The 21,440-nt window shown below is 41.0% G+C and overlaps 1 protein-coding gene across 1 annotated transcript in view; it reads left to right on the forward strand.

The window, feature by feature from the left end:
• The window catches only part of SMARCA2 (SWI/SNF related, matrix associated, actin dependent regulator of chromatin, subfamily a, member 2), a 1,314,671-nt gene that overhangs the window by 889,817 nt on the left and 403,414 nt on the right, over nucleotides 1-21,440 (forward strand). Inside the window, exon 28 of the mRNA XM_053702540.1 lies at nucleotides 11,740-11,903. Within this exon, the coding sequence (XP_053558515.1) occupies nucleotides 11,740-11,903 (164 nt within the window). The remainder of the gene's footprint in view (nucleotides 1-11,739; nucleotides 11,904-21,440) is intronic.

Genomic DNA, 21,440 nt, shown 5'->3' on the forward strand with positions numbered 1-21,440 from the left:
AAAACTTCACAGCAGTGGCTTATGGCAATCATCAGGGAGAGACTTGCTGTTCCTTAGCAACAAGGGGAGTATCCTGCATCAACATTGGATCAAAGTGCCATTATTGCAGGATTTCTACCATCCACATTTTGGGTGTGAACAATTGGGAGACGTTGGGGTCTTCCAGAGATAGATCTCATGGCCTCTCATTTGAATCCCAAACTACCTCAGTATTTTGCCAGGTCTCAGAACCTTTGGGCAAGTCTGATAGAAGATAATAACTAGTATTTATATAGCGCCTTTCTCCCAGTGGGCGCTTTTTCATGCACGCTCTCGGAATTAACCAAATCGGCAGCTGAATAGTAATAGTTGTTATTATTACCCAATTTAATGGTACTCATTTTATCGACCTCAGGAAGGAGGAAGGGCTTAGTCGGCCCTTCCGGGATTTGAACCTGTGACCTTGGATCTTTAAGACAGGCTTTTTTGTAGTCAGGGCATTTTACCAACTGAGCTACCTCACCGGCCTGTTGTTCTCCAGAGTGATAGCTAGATAGCCTTTCAGGATTTGGTCTGCCGATCTGGTGCAGATAAAAAAATTAAAACTCTGAATTTGACGCCATGGCAATGGAACGCTTAATTCTGTCTTAGGTTTTTCTGACAAGGGTATTGATACCCTGATTTAGGCTAGGTAACATAAGAATTCTAGGAAGCATCTTCCCCAGTACTTGAATGTTGTAAGAGCCCTCAAAAGATTTCAGACTTTCTTCCTCTCTTTTTGTTCTATTTTTCTAGGTCTCACAAAGGTCAGACAGCTATGGCTCTTACTTTAGCAGCTTGACTACAAGCTTTAATTTGCCAGGCTTGTTTAGTTAATGGGAGGACTACCCCTGAGCGCATTACTGCTCATTCCACTAGACTAGAGCAGTTGCTAATTCTTGGGCCTTTTGTAATGAGGTTTCTACTGATTTATAAGGCAGCTACTTAGTCTTCTTTTCACACTTTTTTCAAAGTTGTATCAATTTGATGTGGATGCTTCTTCTGATGCTGCCTTTGACAGGAAAGTTCTGCAGGCCATAGTGCCTGAATTGTACCATCCTGCCTTCATTGTTTGTCCCCTTATTTCACAGTTGTGGACTTCACTTCTTGTGTACTAATTCCCATACTTAATGACTCATTGATTCACCATCTGCTGAAAGAAAACAAAATGTATGCTTACCTAATATATTAATTTCTTTCATAATGGTGAGAGTCCACAAGCCCGCCCTTTCCGTTTGTTCAGGTGGCTGCAGTACTTGGTTTTGCACTTCTTTGTCCCCCTTTATCTTTCCTGCTTTTCTTTGTTCCATGTATGACTTAGGATCATGGGAAGTGGGAGGGATTTAAAGTTCTGTTCTGAGTTCTTTTGCTTCCGCCTAGCGGTCAGGAGGGGATTGTTCCCACATCATCATGAAAGAAATTAATTTATCAGGTAAGCATACATTTCTCCAACATAGGTGTGTCCGGTCCACGGCGTCATCCTTACTTGTGGGATATTCTCTTCCCCAACAGGAAATGGCAAAGAGCCCAGCAAAGCTGGTCACATGATCCCTCCTAGGCTCCGCCTACCCCAGTCATTCTCTTTGCCGTTGCACAGGCAACATCTCCACGGAGATGGTTAAGAGTTTTTTGGTGTTTAAATGTAGTTTTTATTCTTCAATCAAGTGTTTGTTATTTTAAAATAGTGCTGGTATGTACTATTTACTCTGAAACAGAAAAGAGATGAAGATTTCTGTTTGTAAGAGGAAGATGATTTTAGCAAACGTTACTAAAATTGATTGCTGTTTCCACACAGGACTGTTGAGATGAAGTAACTTCAGTTGGGGGAAACAGTTGGCAGACTTTTCTGCTTGAGGTATGACTGGCCACATTTCTAACAAGACTATGTAATGCTGGAAGGCTGTCATTTCCCCTATGGGGACCGGTAAGCCATTTTCTTAGATTAAGTAAAAGAATAAAGGGCTTCATAAGGGCTTAAAAAACTGGTAGACATTTTTCTGGGCTAAAACGATTACTTTGCTAAGCATATTTTGCAGATTATAACTCTTAATAGTTATTATAATCTTGGGGATTGTTTTAAAAAACGGCAGGCACTGTATTGGACACCTTTTTCAGATGGGGGCCTTTTCTAGTTATAGGCAGAGCCTCATTTTCGCGCCACTAATGTGCAGTTGTTTTTGGAAAGCAAGGCATGCAGATGCATGTGTGAGGAGCTAAGAACCACTGAAAAAGCTTATAGAAGGCGTCATTTGGTATCGTATTCCCCTCTGGGCTTGGTTGGGTCTCAGCAAAGCAGATAGCTGGGACTGTATAGGGGTTAAATGTAAAAATGGCTCCGGTTCCGTTATTTTAAGGGTTAAAGCTTTCAAATTTGGTGTGCAATACTTTTAAGGCTTTAAGACACTGTGGTGAAATTTTGGTGAATTTTGAACAATTCCTTCATACTTTTTCACATATTCAGTAATAAAGTGTGTTCAGTTTAAAATTTAAAGTGACAGTAACGGTTTTATTTTAAAACGTTTTTTGGGCTTTGTTGACAAGTTTAAGCCTGTTTAACATGTCTGTACCATCAGATAAGCTATGTTCTATATGTATGAAAACCAAGGTTTCTCCCCATTTAAATTTATGTGATAATTGTGCCATAGTGTCCAAACAAAGTAGGGACAATGATGCCACAGATAATGATATTGCCCAAGATGATTCCTCAAATGAGGGGAGTAAGCATGATACTGCATCATCCCCTTCTGTGTCTACACCAGTTTTGCCCACACTAGAGGCCCCTAGTACATCTAGTGCGCCAATACTTATTACCATGCAACAATTAACAGCTGTAATGGATAATTCTATTGCAAACATTTTATCCAAAATGCCTACTTATCAGAGAAAGCGCGATTGCTCTGTTTTAAACACTGAAGAGCAAGAGGACGCTGATGATAACTGTTCTGACATACCCTCACACCAATCTGAAGGGGCCAGGAGGGAGGTTTTGTCTGAGGGAGAAATTTCAGATTCAGGAAAAATTTCTCAACAAGCTGAACCTGATGTTGTAACATTTAAATTTAAATTAGAACATCTCCGCGCACTGCTTAAGGAGGTATTATCTACTCTGGATGATTGTGACAATTTGGTCATTCCAGAGAAATTATGTAAGATGGACAAGTTCCTAGAGGTTCCGGTGCCCCCCGATGCCTTTCCTATACCCAAGCGGGTGGCGGACATAGTAAATAAGGAGTGGGAAAGGCCCGGCATACCTTTTGTTCCTCCCCCTATATTTAAGAAATTATTTCCTATAGTCGAACCCAGAAAGGACTTATGGCAGACAGTCCCCAAGGTCGAGGGGGCGGTTTCTACTCTAAACAAACGCACTACTATTCCTATAGAAGATAGTTGTGCTTTCAAAGATCCTATGGATAAAAAATTAGAGGGTTTGCTTAAAAAGATGTTTGTTCAGCAAGGTTACCTTCTACAACCAATTTCATGCATTGTTCCTGTCACTACGGCAGCGTGTTTCTGGTTCGAAGAACTAGAAAAGTCGCTCAATAAAGAATCTTCGTATGAGGAGGTTATGGACAGAGTTCAAGCACTTAAATTGGCTAACTCTTTTATTTTAGATGCCGCTTTGCAATTAGCTAGATTAGCGGCGAAAAATTCAGGGTTTGCTATCGTGGCGCGCAGAGCGCTTTGGCTAAAGTTTTGGTCAGCGGATGTGTCTTCCAAGACAAAATTGCTTAACATCCCTTTCAAGGGTAAAACACTGTTTGGTCCTGATTTGAAAGAGATTATTTCAGACATCACCGGGGGAAAGGGCCACGCCCTCCCTCAGGATAGGTCTTTTAAGGCTAAAAATAAGCCTAATTTTCGTCCCTTTCGCAGAAACGGACCAGCCTCTAATTCTACATCCTCTAAGCAAGAGGGTAATACTTCACAACCCAAACCAGCCTGGAGACCGATGCAAGGCTGGAACAAGGGTAAGCAGGCCAAGAAGCCTGCCACTGCTACCAAAACAGCATGAAGGGATGGCCCCCGATCCGGGACCGGATCTGGTGGGGGGCAGACTTTCTCTCTTTGCTCAGGCTTGGGCAAGAGATGTTCAGGATCCTTGGGCACTAGAAATAGTTTCTCAAGGTTATCTCCTGGAATTCAAGGAACTACCCCCAAGGGGAAGGTTCCACAGGTCTAAATTATCTTCAAACCAAATAAAAAGACAGGCATTCTTACATTGTGTAGAAGACCTGTTAAAGATGGGAGTAATTCATCCAGTTCCAATAAGAGAACAAGGGATGGGGTTTTACTCCAACCTGTTCATAGTTCCCAAAAAAGAGGGAACATTCAGACCAATTTTAGATCTCAAGATCCTAAACAAATTTCTCAGGGTTCCATCGTTCAAAATGGAAACCATTCGAACGATCCTTCCCACCATCCAGGAAGGTCAATTTATGACCACGGTGGATTTAAAGGATGCGTACCTACATATTCCTATCCACAAGGAACATCATCAGTTCCTAAGGTTCGCTTTTCTGGACAAGCATTACCGAGAATTTTCACAAAGGTACTAGGGTCCCTTCTAGCGGTTCTAAGACCAAGGGGCATTGCAGTAGTACCTTCCCCGTCAACAAGAGTTCCCTTCTTGGGAACAATAATAGATTCCTTAGAAATGAGGATTTTTCTGACAGAGGTCAGAAAATCAAAAATTCTAAGCTCTTGTCAAGTACTTCATTCTGTTCTTCGTCCTTCCATAGCGCAGTGCATGGAAGTAATAGGATTGATGGTTGCAGCAATGGACATAGTTCCTTTTGCACGAATTCATCTAAGACCATTACAACTGTGCATGCTCAGACTGTGGAATGGGGATTATACAGACTTGTCTCCGACGATTCAAGTAGATCAAAAGACCAGAGATTCACTCCGTTGGTGGCTGATCCTGGACAACCTGTCACAGGGAATGAGCTTCCGCAGACCAGAGTGGGTCATTGTCACGACCGACGCCAGTCTGGTGGGCTGGGGCGCGGTCTGGGAACCCCTGAAAGCTCAGGGTCTATGGTCTCGGGAAGAATCTCTTCTCCCGATAAACATTCTGGAACTGAGAGCGATATTCAATGCTCTCAAAGCTTGGCCTCAACTAGCAAAGGCCAAATTCATAAGGTTTCAATCAGACAACATGACGACAGTTGCATATATCAACCATCAGGGGGGAACAAGGAGTTCCCTGGCGATGGAGGATGTGACCAAGATAATTCAATGGGCGGAGAATCACTCCTGCCACTTGTCTGCAATCCACATCCCAGGAGTGGAAAATTGGGAAGCGGATTTTCTGAGTCGTCAGACATTCCATCCGGGGGAGTGGGAACTCCATCCGGAAATCTTTGCCCAAATAACTCAATTATGGGGCATTCCAGACATGGATCTGATGGCGTCTCGTCAGAACTTCAAGGTTCCTTGCTACGGGTCCAGATCCAGGGATCCCAAGGCGACTCTAGTAGATGCACTAGTAGCACCTTGGACCTTCAACCTAGCTTATGTATTCCCACCGTTTCCTCTCATTCCCAGGCTGGTAGCCAGGATCAATCAGGAGAGGGTTTCGGTGATCTTGATAGCTCCTGCGTGGCCACGCAGGACTTGGTATGCAGACCTGGTGAATATGTCATCGGCTCCACCATGGAAGCTACCTTTGAGACAGGACCTTCTTGTTCAAGGTCCATTCGAACATCCGAATCTGGTCTCCCTCCAACTGACGGCTTGGAGATTGAACGCTTGATTTTATCAATGTGTGGGTTTTCAGATTCTGTAATAGATACTATGATTCAGGCTAGAAAGCCTGTAACTAGAAAAATTTACCATAAAATATGGAAAAAATATATCTGTTGGTGTGAATCTAAAGGATTCCCATGGAACAAGATAAAAATTCCTAAGATTCTATCCTTTCTACAAGAAGGTTTGGAGAAAGGATTATCTGCAAGTTCTCTGAAGGGACAGATCTCTGCTTTATCTGTTTTACTTCACAAACGGCTGGCAGCTGTGCCAGATGTTCAAGCATTTGTTCAGGCTCTGGTTAGAATCAAGCCTGTTTACAGACCTTTGACTCCTCCCTGGAGTCTAAATCTAGTTCTTTCAGTTCTTCAAGGGGTTCCGTTTGAACCCTTACATTCCGTAGATATTAAGTTATTATCTTGGAAAGTTTTGTTTTTGGTTGCAATTTCTTCTGCTAGAAGAGTTTCAGAGTTATCTGCTCTGCAGTGTTCTCCGCCCTATCTGGTGTTCCATGCAGATAAGGTGGTTTTGCGTACTAAGCCTGGTTTTCTTCCGAAAGTTGTTTCCAACAAAAATATTAACCAGGAGATAGTTGTACCTTCTTTGTGTCCGAATCCAGTTTCAAAGAAGGAACGTTTGTTACACAATTTGGACGTAGTCCGTGCTCTAAAATTCTATTTAGAGGCTACTAAAGATTTCAGACAAACATCTTCTTTGTTTGTTGTTTATTCTGGTAAAAGTAGAGGTCAAAAAGCAACTTCTACCTCTCTTTCTTTTTGGCTTAAAAGCATTATCCGATTGGCTTATGAGACTGCCGGACGGCAGCCTCCTGAAAGAATCACAGCTCACTCCACTAGGGCTGTTGCTTCCACATGGGCCTTCAAGAACGAGGCTTCTGTTGACCAGATATGTAAGGCAGCGACTTGGTCTTCACTGCACACTTTTGCCAAATTTTACAAATTTGATACTTTTGCTTCTTCAGAGGCTATTTTTGGGGGAGAGGTTTTGCAAGCCGTGGTGCCTTCCATTTAGGTGACCTGATTTGCTCCCTCCCTTCATCCGTGTCCTAAAGCTTTGGTATTGGTTCCCACAAGTAAGGATGACGCCGTGGACCGGACACACCTATGTTGGAGAAAACAGAATTTATGCTTACCTGATAAATTACTTTCTCCAACGGTGTGTCCGGTCCACGGCCCGCCCTGGTTTTTTTAATCAGGTCTGATGAATTATTTTCTCTAACTACAGTCACCACGGTATCATATGGTTTCTCCTATGCATATTTCCTCCTGTACGTCGGTCGAATGACTGGGGTAGGCGGAGCTTAGGAGGGATCATGTGACCAGCTTTGCTGGGCTCTTTGCCATTTCCTGTTGGGGAAGAGAATATCCCACAAGTAAGGATGACGCCGTGGACCGGACACACCGTTGGAGAAAGTAATTTATCAGGTAAGCATAAATTCTGTTTTTGTTTCTTTTTAATGGCAGTGAGAGTCCACAATTTCATTCATAACCTATGGTAAATACTTCACCTGGCCATCAGGATGAGTCGAAGACACCCTAAAAAGAGCATTAAGTATCCCTTTTAAGCTTCCCGGGAGCGCTACTACACTTTTTAAATGTTTGGCACAGCAGCGTTTCTATTGCGCGCTTGACCTGCGACGGTAGGCGGATACACAGACTCCTGCCACAGGCAGTTTTGTGGACTCAGATAATTTGTTATAACTACAGGGTTTCACAGTGTTCTGTTCACTTTATTTGGGGTGCGCATCAGTGCTAATTGCTCCTTACATCCTATAGTACAATATGGATGACTCCTCAATAGAACCTAGTCAGGAGAATAATTGCCCCATCCCCAATAAATGTATTCTATGCAGGTTACAGACTGTGTGTCCTCCTGATCAATTATGCAACTCATGCCTTATTTCTGTTCTGTAGTCTCATTCAGGGGTCCCTTTTATTCAGACGTCCGCAGTGTATCTGCAATCTTATTCTACACCTGGACGTACTGTGGACTCTCAGACCTCATTACGCCCAGATATGCCAGTATTACAACCACAAATGGTGGCCCCTAGCCCTGCACATGTTGTTCTCTGCGACCCCGTTTCTCAAACTCAACCGGAGTTGGAACTTTCCTTCATGATTTTGCAGCCCGGTTACAATCTGCGGTTTCTACTGCCCTGAGCACTTTGCCAGTTACTGGGAAAAGGAAGAGAAAAGTTAAACACTGTTCCTCTGAATCCAGAACCAGCAGTTCTGTTGGAGCTTCTGTGGTCAGCCATATGCAGCTTTCTGAAGGCAACAATTCATCCTCTACCTCCTCAAAAGAGACGGAAAGAGTTTCTGAGGATATTAATTTTAGGTTTAAAATTGAACACCTAAGATATTTAAATAAGGAAGTGATAAGTACACTGTGTAAACCTGAGTCTATGCCCTCAGAGGAAAAACGGGTACATAAATGAGATATGATATTTAAGCCTAAACTGAAAATCACTGAGGAGTTTCCAGTATCTTCATTGGGTCAGCTTCCGACCTGGACTCAGGTCAAATAGGGGGCAGATTATCTTGGTGTCAGGAAGTTTGGGCTTAGTCCGTTCAGAACCCTTTAGTTCGGTACATCATATATCAGGGATACAAACTAGGTTTCCAATCTCACCCTCCATGGGGCAGGTTCTTACTTTCAAGGATCTCGGGGAAGCCGTAAAAGAGAACACCCTTCCTATGCTGTGTAGACAATCTGGCATCTATGGGAGTTGTAGTCCCCGTGCCTCAGTCAGAGAATGGTTCTATTTAAACTTATTCATCGTTCCCTAAAACAAGGGAACCTTTCTCCAATCTTAGACCTGAAGTGCCTCAACAAATTCTTAAGGGTACCTTCCTTCAAGATGGAGACCATCAGGTCCATTCTTCCTCTTGTGCAGGAGTTTCAATTCTTGACCACCATAGATCTGAAGGATGCATACCTCCACATTCCAATTCACCAAGATCATCACATTTTGCTTTCCCGGACAAGCATTACCAATTCATAGCTCTTTAATTTGGTTTAGCTACAGCTCACAAATCTTTACAAATATTCTAGGGGCTACAGGGGATTGCTGTGGCGCCATACTTGGACGAAATCTTTGTTCAGGCACCATCTTTACATTTGATCTCACACAAAGAAGTTACTCTAGCACCTTTGGACACTTTGCTGGAAATTTAACCTGTCAAAACGTTCTCTCACCCCCAACACAAGAGTGAACTTTCTTGGGTTCATCATAGATTTTATCAGCATATGTATCTCAGATCAACACAGGGAGAAACTTCAGGCTGCCTGCCATCTTCTTCAATCCACTCCACGGCCTTTGGTGGCTCAATGCATGGAGGTAGTAGGTCTTATGGTTGCGGCTTCGGACACTATTCCTTTTGCTCGTTTTCATCAGAGACCTCTACAGTAAATAAGACAGTTCTAAATGATCAGGAGACGAGAAATTCTCTCTCCTGGTGGCTATCTCAGGAACCCATTCTCCAGGGCATGTGCTTCCTGCACTCAGCCTTTGAAATTTTAACAACAGAAATTTTAACAACAGATGCAAGTTTAACAAGATAGGGTGTTGTGTAGGGTTCTCTAAAAAAATTAGGGAACCTGGCGACCAGAGGAAGTGATCCTTCCATTCAACATTCTGGAACTGAGGCACTTTTCAACGCTCTTCAGTCGTGGTCCCAGTTACGTTCTCTGCGTTTTATTTGATTTCAATCGGACAAGTTAACTACATTGGCCTGTGTCAATCACCAGGCGAAACTCGCAGTTTTCTGGTGATGCTGGAAGTGTCTTGTATCCTTTAATGGGCAGAGACATACCAATGCCAAATATCAGCTATCCACATTCCAGGAATGAAGAAGTGGATTTTCTGAGCAAACAGATTCTGCACTCCGGGGAATGGTCGCTAAACCAGGGTGAGTTTAGCGAGTTCACTCACAGGTGGGGGTAGCCAGAGATAGATCTGATAGCTTCCTGTCTCAATGCCAAACTACCAAGATATGGATCAAGATCTAGAGATCCTCAGGCAGAGTTGGTGGACGCCTTAGCAGTTCCTTGGCATTTCAATCTACTGTATCTTTTTTCTTCAATTGTTCTGCTCTCTCAAGTAATAGCTCAAAACAAATAGGAGGGAATTTCATACTTGGTATGCAGAACTTGTGAGAATGTGGTCTGCTCCTCTGTGGAGGCTGCCTCAGAGGCCGGACCTTCTGGCGCAAGGTCCGTTCTTATATCTAAATTTAGATTCTCTGGGGCTGACTGCATGGAGATTGAAAGCATAGTTTTGTCCCAGAAAGGATTCTCTGAGTCGGTGATTGATACTGTGGTTCAGGCACGTAAACCGTTTACTGGATGTATTTACAAGGGGTGGAGTGTCTTGGTGCGCAGAACATGAGTTTCTGTAGGATGGTTTGGAGAAGGGCCTTCTTCAACAGGCTCCGTTTGAACATATGCATTCTATTGATATTAATTTACTAACTTGGAAAGTGTTATTTCTGTTCGCTAGTTCCTCTTCTCGTAGAGTGTCATAATTGTCTGCCCTCCAGTGTGACCCACCTTATCTGGTGTTTCATTTGGATAAGGCTGTACTTCGGAGAAAGATAGGGTTTTTACCTAAGGTTTTCTCAGTTCTCAACATCAATAAAGAAATTGTTGTTCTGTCTCTTTGTCCCAATCCTTCTTCCTCAAAAGAGAGGTTGTTGCATAATCTAGATGTTGTTAGAGCTCTAAAGTTTTATCTTCAGGTTACCAAGGAATTTCGTCAAACATCTTCCTTGTTTATCCTTTATTCTGTAAGCGCAAGGGTCAAAAAGCAACAGCTGTTACCCTATTTTTCTGGCTCAGAAGTTTGATTTGCATGACTTATATGGAAGTGGGTCAGCAGCCTCCATCACGGATTATGGCACATTCTACTCGTGCAGTGTCTTCTTCCTGGGCCTTCAAGAATGAGGCTTCAGTTGAACAGATATGTAAGGCTGCTACATGGTCTTCATTACATACTTTCACAAAATTTGACCGATATGATATTTGTGCCCCAGCTGAGGCATCTTTTGGGAGAAAGGTTCTTCAGCGGTGGTGCCTAGTACTTAGGACTGCCTGTCCTTCCTTTTCCCTCCCTAAATTGTTTGTGTACTCCACAGCTTGGGTATTGGTTTCCCATAGGTTATGAATGAATTTGTGGACTCTCACTACCATTAGAAAGAAAATATAATTTATGCTTACCTGATAAATAATTTTCTTTTTTGGCAGTGAGAGTCCATGAACCTGCCCTGTAATAGTGTAGTGGCGGCAGTCTTGGCACTCTTTACCCCTTGCATCTCCTCTTTTCCTTATCCTCGGCTTGAACTACTGAGAGGGTAAGGGAAGTAGGAGGGATACTTAATGCTCTGTTTTAAGGTGTATTTGCCTCATCCTGTTGGCCAGGTGAAGTATTTCCCATAGGTTATGAATGAATTTGTGGACTCTCACTGCCAAGAAAGAAAATAATATATCAGGTAAGCATAAATTACATTTTTATTAAATTAAATTATGTTTGCAAGTAGCAAGCTCATGTAGTAGCTTGTTTGACAAATATATAATGTTTGACATATATATAACCCCTTAACGACCAGCGAAGCACTTTGTACGTTGATGGTCTTTCAATAGGGCTTGCTTTTTTGATAGCGTGTCTCTCGCCATCCACTGGCAAGAGCCCTATTATGGCAAAATACTTTAATGACCAGTGACATACAGGGTATGTTTTAGTTGTTAAGGGGTTAATAAAGCATCAGTGAACTATGAATGTAAAATGTCACCATTAGAATTTGCCTCAGTGAATTAGCTGAACATAAGTAATTAGCTACCACTGGTAAAAGTATTTCCAGTTATTTGGTTAAAATATGCACATATGAAATAAAATGTTTAAAAAAAATGAAATGTACACTTTATTGTCTTTTTTTTTTTCACTTTTATTTTAAGGAACAACCAAGTCAGAGGATCGTGCTGCATTGCTGAAAAAATTCAACGAAGAAGGTTCTCAATACTTTATCTTTTTACTCAGCACCAGAGCAGGGGGGCTGGGCTTGAATCTTCAGGCTGCAGATACAGTTGTTATCTTTGACAGTGACTGGAATCCTCATCAGGTTTGTAAACTTTTTTCATTTGATAGTGAATCTTTTTTGTTCCACGTCAGAACAGATGAGTGCTAAATCACAGCTAATTGTACAGTCTCCTAATGACTTAACGGAACATGAAACCCAAACTTTTTCTTTCATTATTCAGGTAGAGCACTGGTTTTAAAACCTGTCCTCAGGCTTCCCCAACAGGCCAGGCTTTCTGAATTGCCTTGGATGAGAGCAGGTAAAATAGCTGTTTTTACTAATCAGCTGATTATTTCACCTGCTCTCAAGTTCAGATATCCTCAAAATGTGGCCTGATAGGGAGGCCTGAGGACAGGTTAGAAAACCAGTGAAATAGAGCAAACAATTTTTTTTTTTTAAAGTCTTTATTTATATCCAACATAATAAGCTGACAATCAGTAGCAAGGAAAAAAGAAGAAAAACAAAAGTCAAACAAGAACAATCCGCTCTGGGTTTCAAATAAATACATTTTAGGTAATGAACCAGTATTTAAGCGTCATGGTAGAAGACATACAATATACATGGCCATAAAAACCTCAGGTGTTTACAGCTTAACACAGAAAAAAAAAAAAAATATATGACATTCATTGGCTGAAGCTTGCCCAGGCATAAAATAATTTTCCTAAATTACAATAGTACTCAATTCCTTGTTGGATGATTTTGTATTAGTTTTACCCAAACATAACTGCCCACACACTTTACAACACACAAAAACAGAACAATACAAGACAATACAGAACAATACAAAACAAAATAATATAGAAAAGAAAGAAAGAGAAAAAAGAAAAAAAAAAAAAAAAAAAAAAACCCACACAAATCTTCAGACCCCCGTCACCACCTCCCTAAAAGAACTAGTTCAGTGTTACGTAAAGGATATATCAAACATTCCCTTTCAGCAGGGGGAAATGTTTTTAGAAATGCTGACCATTTTAAAAAAAACCTAGAAATATCATTATCATTATCAATGTTAACATTATATTGTTCAAGAATACATTGCTTTTTTAAGCAATTTTTAATTTCAGAGATACTGGGACCGGTGTTCATTTTCCATTTTTTAAAGATAAGGTATCTGACAGCCAATATAGTTATATTAATCAATTTAATATTAAGCTGCTTATCTTCTGGATTGGAAAAGAGAAAGACTACATTCAAATCAGTCAGATTTATCGAGGGGAAACCTAGTGCTTTACAAAGCCAAAATTGGACTTTAAACCAAACGTTCCTGATTTTTGGACAAGTCCATAGCATATGCAAGAGATCTGCAGAAGGAAGTGAGCACTTAGGACAGATAGTAAAATTAGTTTTCCCACATCTTGTTCCCTTTTCTGGTGTAAAATATGTCCTATGTAACAACTTAACATGGGATTCTCTCCATGTGGACGAGAGAGTTGTCCGAGCAACCTCTTGAATTGAGATAGAAGGTAATTTAGAATCAACTTCTTTATCTAAGGCCTAGATTTGGAGTTTGGCGGTAGAAGGGCTGTTAACGCTCCGCGGGCTTTTTTCTGGCCGCACCATAAATTTAACTCTGGTATCGAGAGTTCAAACAAATGCTGCGTTAGGCTCCAAAAAAGGAGCGTAGGGCATTTTTACCGCAAATGCAACTCTCGATACCAGAGTTGCTTACGGACGCGGCCAGCCTAAAAAACGTGCTCATGCACGATATCCCCATAGGAAACAATGGGGCTGTTTGAGCTGAAAAAAAACCTAACACCTGCAAAAAAGCAGCGTTCAGCTCCTAACGCAGCCCCATTGTTTCCTATGGGGAAACACTTCCTACGTCTGCACCTAACACTCTAACATGTACCCCGAGTCTAAACACCCCTAACCTTACACTTATTAACCCCTAATCTGCCGCTCCCGCTATCGCTGACCCCTGCATATTTTTTTTAACCCCTAATCTGCCGCTCCGTAAACCGCCGCAACCTACGTTATCCCTATGTACCCCTAATCTGCTGCCCTAACATCGCCGACCCCTATATTATATTTATTAACCCCTAATCTGCCCCCCACAACGTCGCCGACACCTGCCTACACTTATTAACCCCTAATCTGCCGAGCGGACTGCACCGCTACTATAATAAAGTTATTAACCCCTAACCCGCCTCACTAACCCTATCATAAATAGTATTAACCCCTAATCTGCCCTCCCTAACATTGCCGACACCTAACTTCAATTATTAACCCCTAATCTGACGACCGGAGCTCATCGCTACTATAATAAATGGATTAACCCCTAAAGCTAAGTCTAACCCTAACACTAACACCCCCCTAACTTAAATATAATTTACATCTAACGAAATTAATTAACTCTTATTAAATAACTTATTCCTATTTAAAGCTAAATACTTACCTGTAAAATAAATCCTAATATAGCTACAATATAAATTATAATTATATTATAGCTATTTTAGGATTAATATTTATTTTACAGGCAACTTTGTAATTATTTTAACCAGGTACAATAGCTATTAAATAGTTAAGAACTATTTAATAGTTACCTAGTTAAAATAATAACAAATTTACCTGTAAAATAAATCCTAACCTAAGATATAATTAAACCTAACACTACCCTATCAATAAATTAATTAAATAAACTACCTACAATTACCTACAATTAACCTAACACTGCACTATCAATAAATTAATTAAACACAATTCCTACAAATAAATACAATTAAATAAACTAGCTAAAGTACAAAAAATAAAAAAGAACTAAGTTACAAAAAATAAAAAAATATTTACAAACATCAGAAAATTATTACAACAATTTTAAACTAATTACACCTACTCTAAGCCCCCTAATAAAATAACAAAGACCCCCAAAATAAAAAATTCCCTACCCTATTCTAAATTAAAAAAGTTAAAAGCTCTTTTACCTTACCAGCCCTGAACAGGGCCCTTTGCGGGGCATGCCCCAAGAATTTCAGCTCTTTTGCCTGTAAAAAAAACACATACAATACCCCCCCCCCAACATTACAACCCACCACCCACATACCCCTAATCTAACCCAAACCCCCCTTAAATAAACCTAACACTAAGCCCCTGAAGATCTTCCTACCTTGTCTTCACCATCCAGGTATCACCGATCCGTCCTGGCTCCAACATCTTCATCCAACCCAAGCGGGGGTTGGCGATCCATCATCCGGTGGCTGAAGAGGTCCAGAAGAGGCTCCAAAGTCTTCCTCCTATCCGGCAAGAAGAGGACATCCGGACCGGCAAACATCTTCTCCAAGCGGCATCTTCGATCTTCTTGCATCCGGTGCGGAGCGGGTCCATCTTGAAGCAGGCGACGCGGATCCATCCTCTTCTTCCGTTGTCTCCCGACGAATGACGGTTCCTTTAAGGGACGTCATCCAAGATGGCGTCCCTTGAATTCCGATTGGCTGATAGGATTCTATCAGCCAATCGGAATTAAGGTAGGAATATTCTGATTGGCTGATGGAATCAGCCAATCAGAATCAAGTTCAATCCGATTGGCTGATTCAATCAGCCAATCAGATTGAGCTCGCATTCTATTGGCTGTTCCGATCAGCCAATAGAATGCAAGCTCAATCTGATTGGCTGATTGGATCAGCCAATAGGATTGAACTTGATTCTGATTGGCTGATTCCATCAGCCAATCAGAATATTCCTACCTTAATTCCGATTGGCTGATAGAATCCTATCAGCCAATCGGAATTCAAGGGACGCCATCTTTGATGACGTCCCTTAAAGGAACCGTCATTCGTCGGGAGACAACGGAAGAAGAGGATGGATCCGCGTCGCCTGCTTCAAGATGGACCCGCTCCGCACCGGATGCAAGAAGATCGAAGATGCCGCTTGGAGAAGATGTTTGCCGGTCCGGATGTCCTCTTCTTGCCGGATAGGATGAAGACTTTGGAGCCTCTTCTGGACCTCTTCAGCCACCGGATGATGGATCGCCAACCCCCGCTTGGGTTGGATGAAGATGTTGGAGCCAGGACGGATCGGTGATACCTGGATGGTGAAGACAAGGTAGGAAGATCTTCAGGGGCTTAGTGTTAGGTTTATTTAAGGGGGGTTTGGGTTAGATTAGGGGTATGTGGGTGGTGGGTTGTAATGTTGGGGGGGGGTATTGTATGTGTTTTTTTTACAGGCAAAAGAGCTGAAATTCTTGGGGCATGCCCCGCAAAGGGCCCTGTTCAGGGCTGGTAAGGTAAAAGAGCTTTTAACTTTTTTAATTTAGAATAGGGTAGGGAATTTTTTATTTTGGGGGTCTTTGTTATTTTATTAGGGGGCTTAGAGTAGGTGTAATTAGTTTAAAATTGTTGTAATAATTTTCTGATGTTTGTAAATATTTTTTTATTTTTTGTACTTTAGCTAGTTTATTTAATTGTATTTATTTGTAGGAATTGTGTTTAATTAATTTATTGATAGTGTAGTGTTAGGTTAATTGTAGGTAATTGTAGGTAGTTTATTTAATTAATTTATTGATAGGGTAGTGTTAGGTTTAATTATATCTTAGGTTAGGATTTATTTTACAGGTAAATTTGTTATTATTTTAACTAGGTAACTATTAAATAGCTATTGTACCTGGTTAAAATAATTACAAAGTTGCCTGTAAAATAAATATTAATCCTAAAATAGCTATAATATAATTATAATTTATATTGTAGCTATATTAGGGTTTATTTTACAGGTAAGTATTTAGCTTTAAATAGGAATAAGTTATTTAATAAGAGTTAATTAATTTCGTTAGATGTAAATTATATTTAAGTTAGGGGGGTGTTAGTGTTAGGGTTAGACTTAGCTTTAGGGGTTAATCCATTTATTATAGTAGCGATGAGCTCCGGTCGTCAGATTAGGGGTTAATAATTGAAGGTAGGTGTCGGCGATGTTAGGGAGGGCAGATTAGGGGTTAATACTATTTATGATAGGGTTAGTGAGGCGGATTAGGGGTTAATAACTTTATTATAGTAGCGCTCAGGTCCGCTCGGCAGATTAGGGGTTAATAAGTGTAGGCAGGTGTCGGCGACGTTGAGGGGGGCAGATTAGGGGTTAATAAATATAATATAGGGGTCGGCGGTGTTAGGGGCAGCAGATTAGGGGTACATAAGGATAACGTAGGTGGCGGCGCTTTGCGGTCGGAAGATTAGGGGTTAATTATTGTAAGTAGCTGGCGGCGACGTTGTGGGGGGCAGGTTAGGGGTTAATAAATGTAATACAGGGGTCGGCGGGGTTAGGGGCAGCAGATTAGGGGTACATAAGTATAACGTAGGTGGCGGTCGGCAGATTAGGGGTTAAAAAATGTAAATCGAGTGGCGGCGATGTGGGGGGACCTCGGTTTAGGGGTACATAGGTAGCTTATGGGTGTTAGTGTACTTTAGGGTACAGTAGTTAAGAGCTTTATGAACCGGCGTTAGCCCAGAAAGCTCTTAACTCCTGCTATTTTCCGGCGGCTGGAGTTTTGTCGTTAGATGTCTAACGCTCACTTCAGAAACGACTCTAAATACCGGCGTTAGAAAGATCCCATTGAAAAGATAGGATACGCAATTGACGTAAGGGGATCTGCGGTATGGAAAAGTCGCGGCTGAAAAGTGAGCGTTAGACCCTTTAATCACTGACTCCAAATACCAGCGGGCGGCCAAAACCAGCGTTAGGAGCCTCTAACGCTGGTTTTCACGGCTACCGCCGAACTCTAAATCTAGGCCTAAGAGTCTAGCCCAGTTACCCGCAATTTTATCAAGATTGATTGTACCTCTATCCGATACCAATATCATATAACATGGAGAGATTGACGTAATTCCATTTTTTGCCAAAATGAGCCATTTGTCCAACTGCCCTAGTGACCAATTCCACCCGTGCTCATTTATTAATTTCATGACGTAGTGTCTGGCTTGAAGATAGGCATAGAAGTTTCTATGTGGGAGATTAAATTTCAATCTAAGTGCATCAAATGATTGGATACAACCTTCTTCTGTATCAAGCAGCTGAAAAACATTAATGAGCCCTCGAGTATTCCAATTTGAAAAAATTAAAGAGGGTGAACCGTCCTGGAATAGTGGATTCCCTACCAATGGCAAAAATCGAGAAACATGGTATTCTGTTCCAAGCAGATTACATACTTTTTTCCAGGCCAGGATTATGTTATGTATAGTTTTATATCTTCTAATATGAGATGGAATATCGGGCGTGTCCATATGTATAAGTGCCGCCGGTACGAAGGGGTGCATGATGCTAATCTCAAGATCAATATTTGTAACATAATTGCGCTGAAATAACCAGTCCGCTACAATGCGAATTAGAAAAACATAGTTATATGCCCTCAAATCAGGTAGAGCCAGACCTCCAACTCCTATTGGGAGAGAGAGTTTTGCCAGTGACATTCTGGGCTTCCTATCCTGCCATAAGAAGGATCGAAGATATGAATTAAATAAAGTAATATCCTTTTTCTTCAATAGCAAAGGGATGTTCTGTAGAACATACAATATTTTAGGTAATAGGATCATTTTGTATACTGCTATGCGTCCAGATAATGAGAGAGGTAGATTCTGCCAGTTCCTAAGGGTTGCTCTAACTTTGTTTAAAACAGGCGGGATATTCAGCGAATACCAGGTATCAGGGTTACTAGAGATATTTATACCCAGGTATTTAAACGAGTCCTTCACTATGGAAAAAGGTATATTTGTAGGAGAGTTACTTGTCTGCCTAACCCAAAGAAATTCAGATTTACTTATATTTACCTTGTACCCTGAGAAGGATCCAAACTGTTGTATAATAGCCATCAAAATTGGCAAATTCCTGCGTATATTAGCTAAATACAGAAGAATATCGTCCGCATATAATGCTATTCTTAATTCCCGCCCAGCGACTACAATCCCCTCAAGCCTCTGTCTTATCATTAATGCAAGAGGTTCAATAGCGATGTTAAAAAGGAGCGGGGACAGGGGACACCCCTGCCTCGTTCCCCTCTGAAGAATTATCTCTGAAGACAAATGACCGTTAACTATTAGTCTAGTAGAGGCCGTATGATATAATTTTTCTATAAAATTCGTGAAATTGCCTTTAAGCCCAAACTTCTCTAAAGATAATAAAAGATGGTCATTATGAATTGAATCAAAGGCCTTTTCGGCATCTATGGCTAATATTGCCAGATCCGCTTCATTTACTCGTCCCATTTGATCAGGGATCGTAGTATTGGAAAAAAAATCTAAGGTTAGCAGAAGTTCCCTTATCTTGGCAGCAGAATTCCTATTTTTCATGAACCCGGCCTGATCTGAATTGACAATAGAAGGAAGAAGGGACTGCAGCCGCTGCGCAAGGATTGTAGTTAACAATTTATAGTCTGTATTCATGAGGGCAATTGGCCTATAAGATTCTATTGCTTTTGGATCTTTTCCCTTCTTTAAAATCAGGGACGTAAATGATGCAGTAAAGCTAGATGTAGGAGCATTACCCTCTATATAAATGTAATTAAATAATGCAGTTAAATACGGTGTTATAATAGCTGGTACCGATCTATAGAATTCATTAGGTATTGCATCCGGTCCCGGAGCTTTATTATATCCCAGCTTATTAATTGCTTTAGCCACTTCTGCTTCAGTAATAGGAGATTCAAGATCTTCAATTGATGATGCTAGTAATGATGGGAATGTAATGCCTGACCAAAACCTCTGGCATTCCGAAGTATCAGAGGGTTTAGCCGAGTAAATAGATTGATAATAATCAAAAACAATTTGAAGAAGGTCCTGTGCAGAGCTGGCTGTTTGCCCCTTTCTATGGAGAATGTCTATTAGCTGGGATCCTAGATCCTGCTTAACTAATCTAACTAAGAGTTTCCCCGTCTTATTCCCATACTTGTAGAATTTTGCGGAAAACCGTATATCCTTTTGAGTGGCTTTATATATAAGCAGTGAGTCTCTCGCCTCTAGTGCAGTAATATATTTGGCCCATTTCTGGGGTGTCTTTTCCATTAAGTATAGATTATAAGAGTTTGTGACTGCTTGAAGCAGTTCATTCTCACGCTTTTTAAGACTCTTTGTGCGCCTGATAGTATAAGACAGAATCTCCCCTCTCATCACAGCTTTGGCCGTTTCCCAGAACAGAGAAGGCCGACTCATGGCCTCTGCATTAAACATAGCGAAGTCCGCAAATTTAGTTTCCAGAAAATTTTTAAACTTAACGTCAGAAGACAAAAACTTAGGATAAGAGAAACGATTATTAGCCTGAGAGGGTGTACCTATTTGAGATTCAAAACATATTGGGGCATGGTCAGACACCGCGATAGGCAATATTTGAGCTGATACTTTGTATTTACATAGTCTTTCATCAATCAAAAATAAATCAATCCGGGACAATGACTTATGTGCTTTTGAAAGACACGTAAAATCCCGCGTATCTGGGTTTTGAAGCCTCCAGATGTCCCTTACTCTCAAGTTAGAAAAAATCCTAGAAAACAACTTTGCCTCAAGATTATCCCTTTTGTTTTTTTTAGAAAACTCCTGCTGCCTCATTCTATCTAATGGGTACCGCGGAGCCATGTTAAAATCGCCAGCTAAAATGAGGAAGCCTTCTGCAGATGTCATAAGCCTGGCCTGCAACGCATCCCAGAAAGATAAATCAAAGACGTTTGGAGCATATACATTACATAACGTATACAGAATACCAGCAATCTTAATTTTCAAAATAATATATCTCCCCTCTTCATCTGACTGACTCTGAATTACCTCATAATTAAATTTTTTCCCCAGAAGAATAGCAACTCCACCTCTGCGACTACGACTAGGTGAGAAAAAAACCTCCTTTACCCATTCAGATTTAAGTTTAAGGATTTCTTGTGTTTTCAAATGTGTTTCTTGTAAAAAAGCAATAGAGGAGCCTATTTTTCTAAGATAAGAGATAATCGTTTTTCTCTTAATAGGGGAAGTAAGACCTCCTATATTCCAGGAGACAAATTTAATCCCGTTCATTTTAGACAATCTCTACAACTCGAAACAGGAGGCGGTGGCGGGGGAAGAAGAGAAAAAAAAAAAAAAAAAACCCAGCACATAAAACATAACGACATTATACGCCCCAAACAAGCACAAACAACCAAAAAACATAAACCAGACGTGGAGACCGTCTGGTGCCCTAACCTGAAAAGAACCCATCATGATGATACAACAGTGGATCTATTCATACTCAAAAACCAATCTACTGAGCTATGTTGTTTTTAGTAAAAAAAGCTTCTGCAGCTTTGGCAGAGTCAAAAAAAATATGAGGTGTTGTCATAGACCAATCGAAGCCTAGCAGGATGAACAATTGTTGCATGCAGTCCCTGCTGTATAAGTTTGGTACAAACTGGTGCTAACTCTTTTCTTTTGAAAGCAGTATCTGCTGCATAATCCTGGAACAACAATATTTTTGTTCCTTCCAGAAGTATGGGCTGACTCTTACGAAAAGCTTGCAAAAAAATCAATTTGTCTTGATAGTTCAAAAATTTGGCTAGGATTGGTCTTGGCCTCATATTATTTCTTGAAGGGGATGCTACTCCTAGCCTATGTACCCGTTCTATGACAATATCATGATAGGTCTCAGGGA

This window comes from Bombina bombina, chromosome 2, assembly GCF_027579735.1.
Source record: "Bombina bombina isolate aBomBom1 chromosome 2, aBomBom1.pri, whole genome shotgun sequence".
Taxonomy (NCBI): Eukaryota; Metazoa; Chordata; class Amphibia; order Anura; family Bombinatoridae; genus Bombina; species Bombina bombina.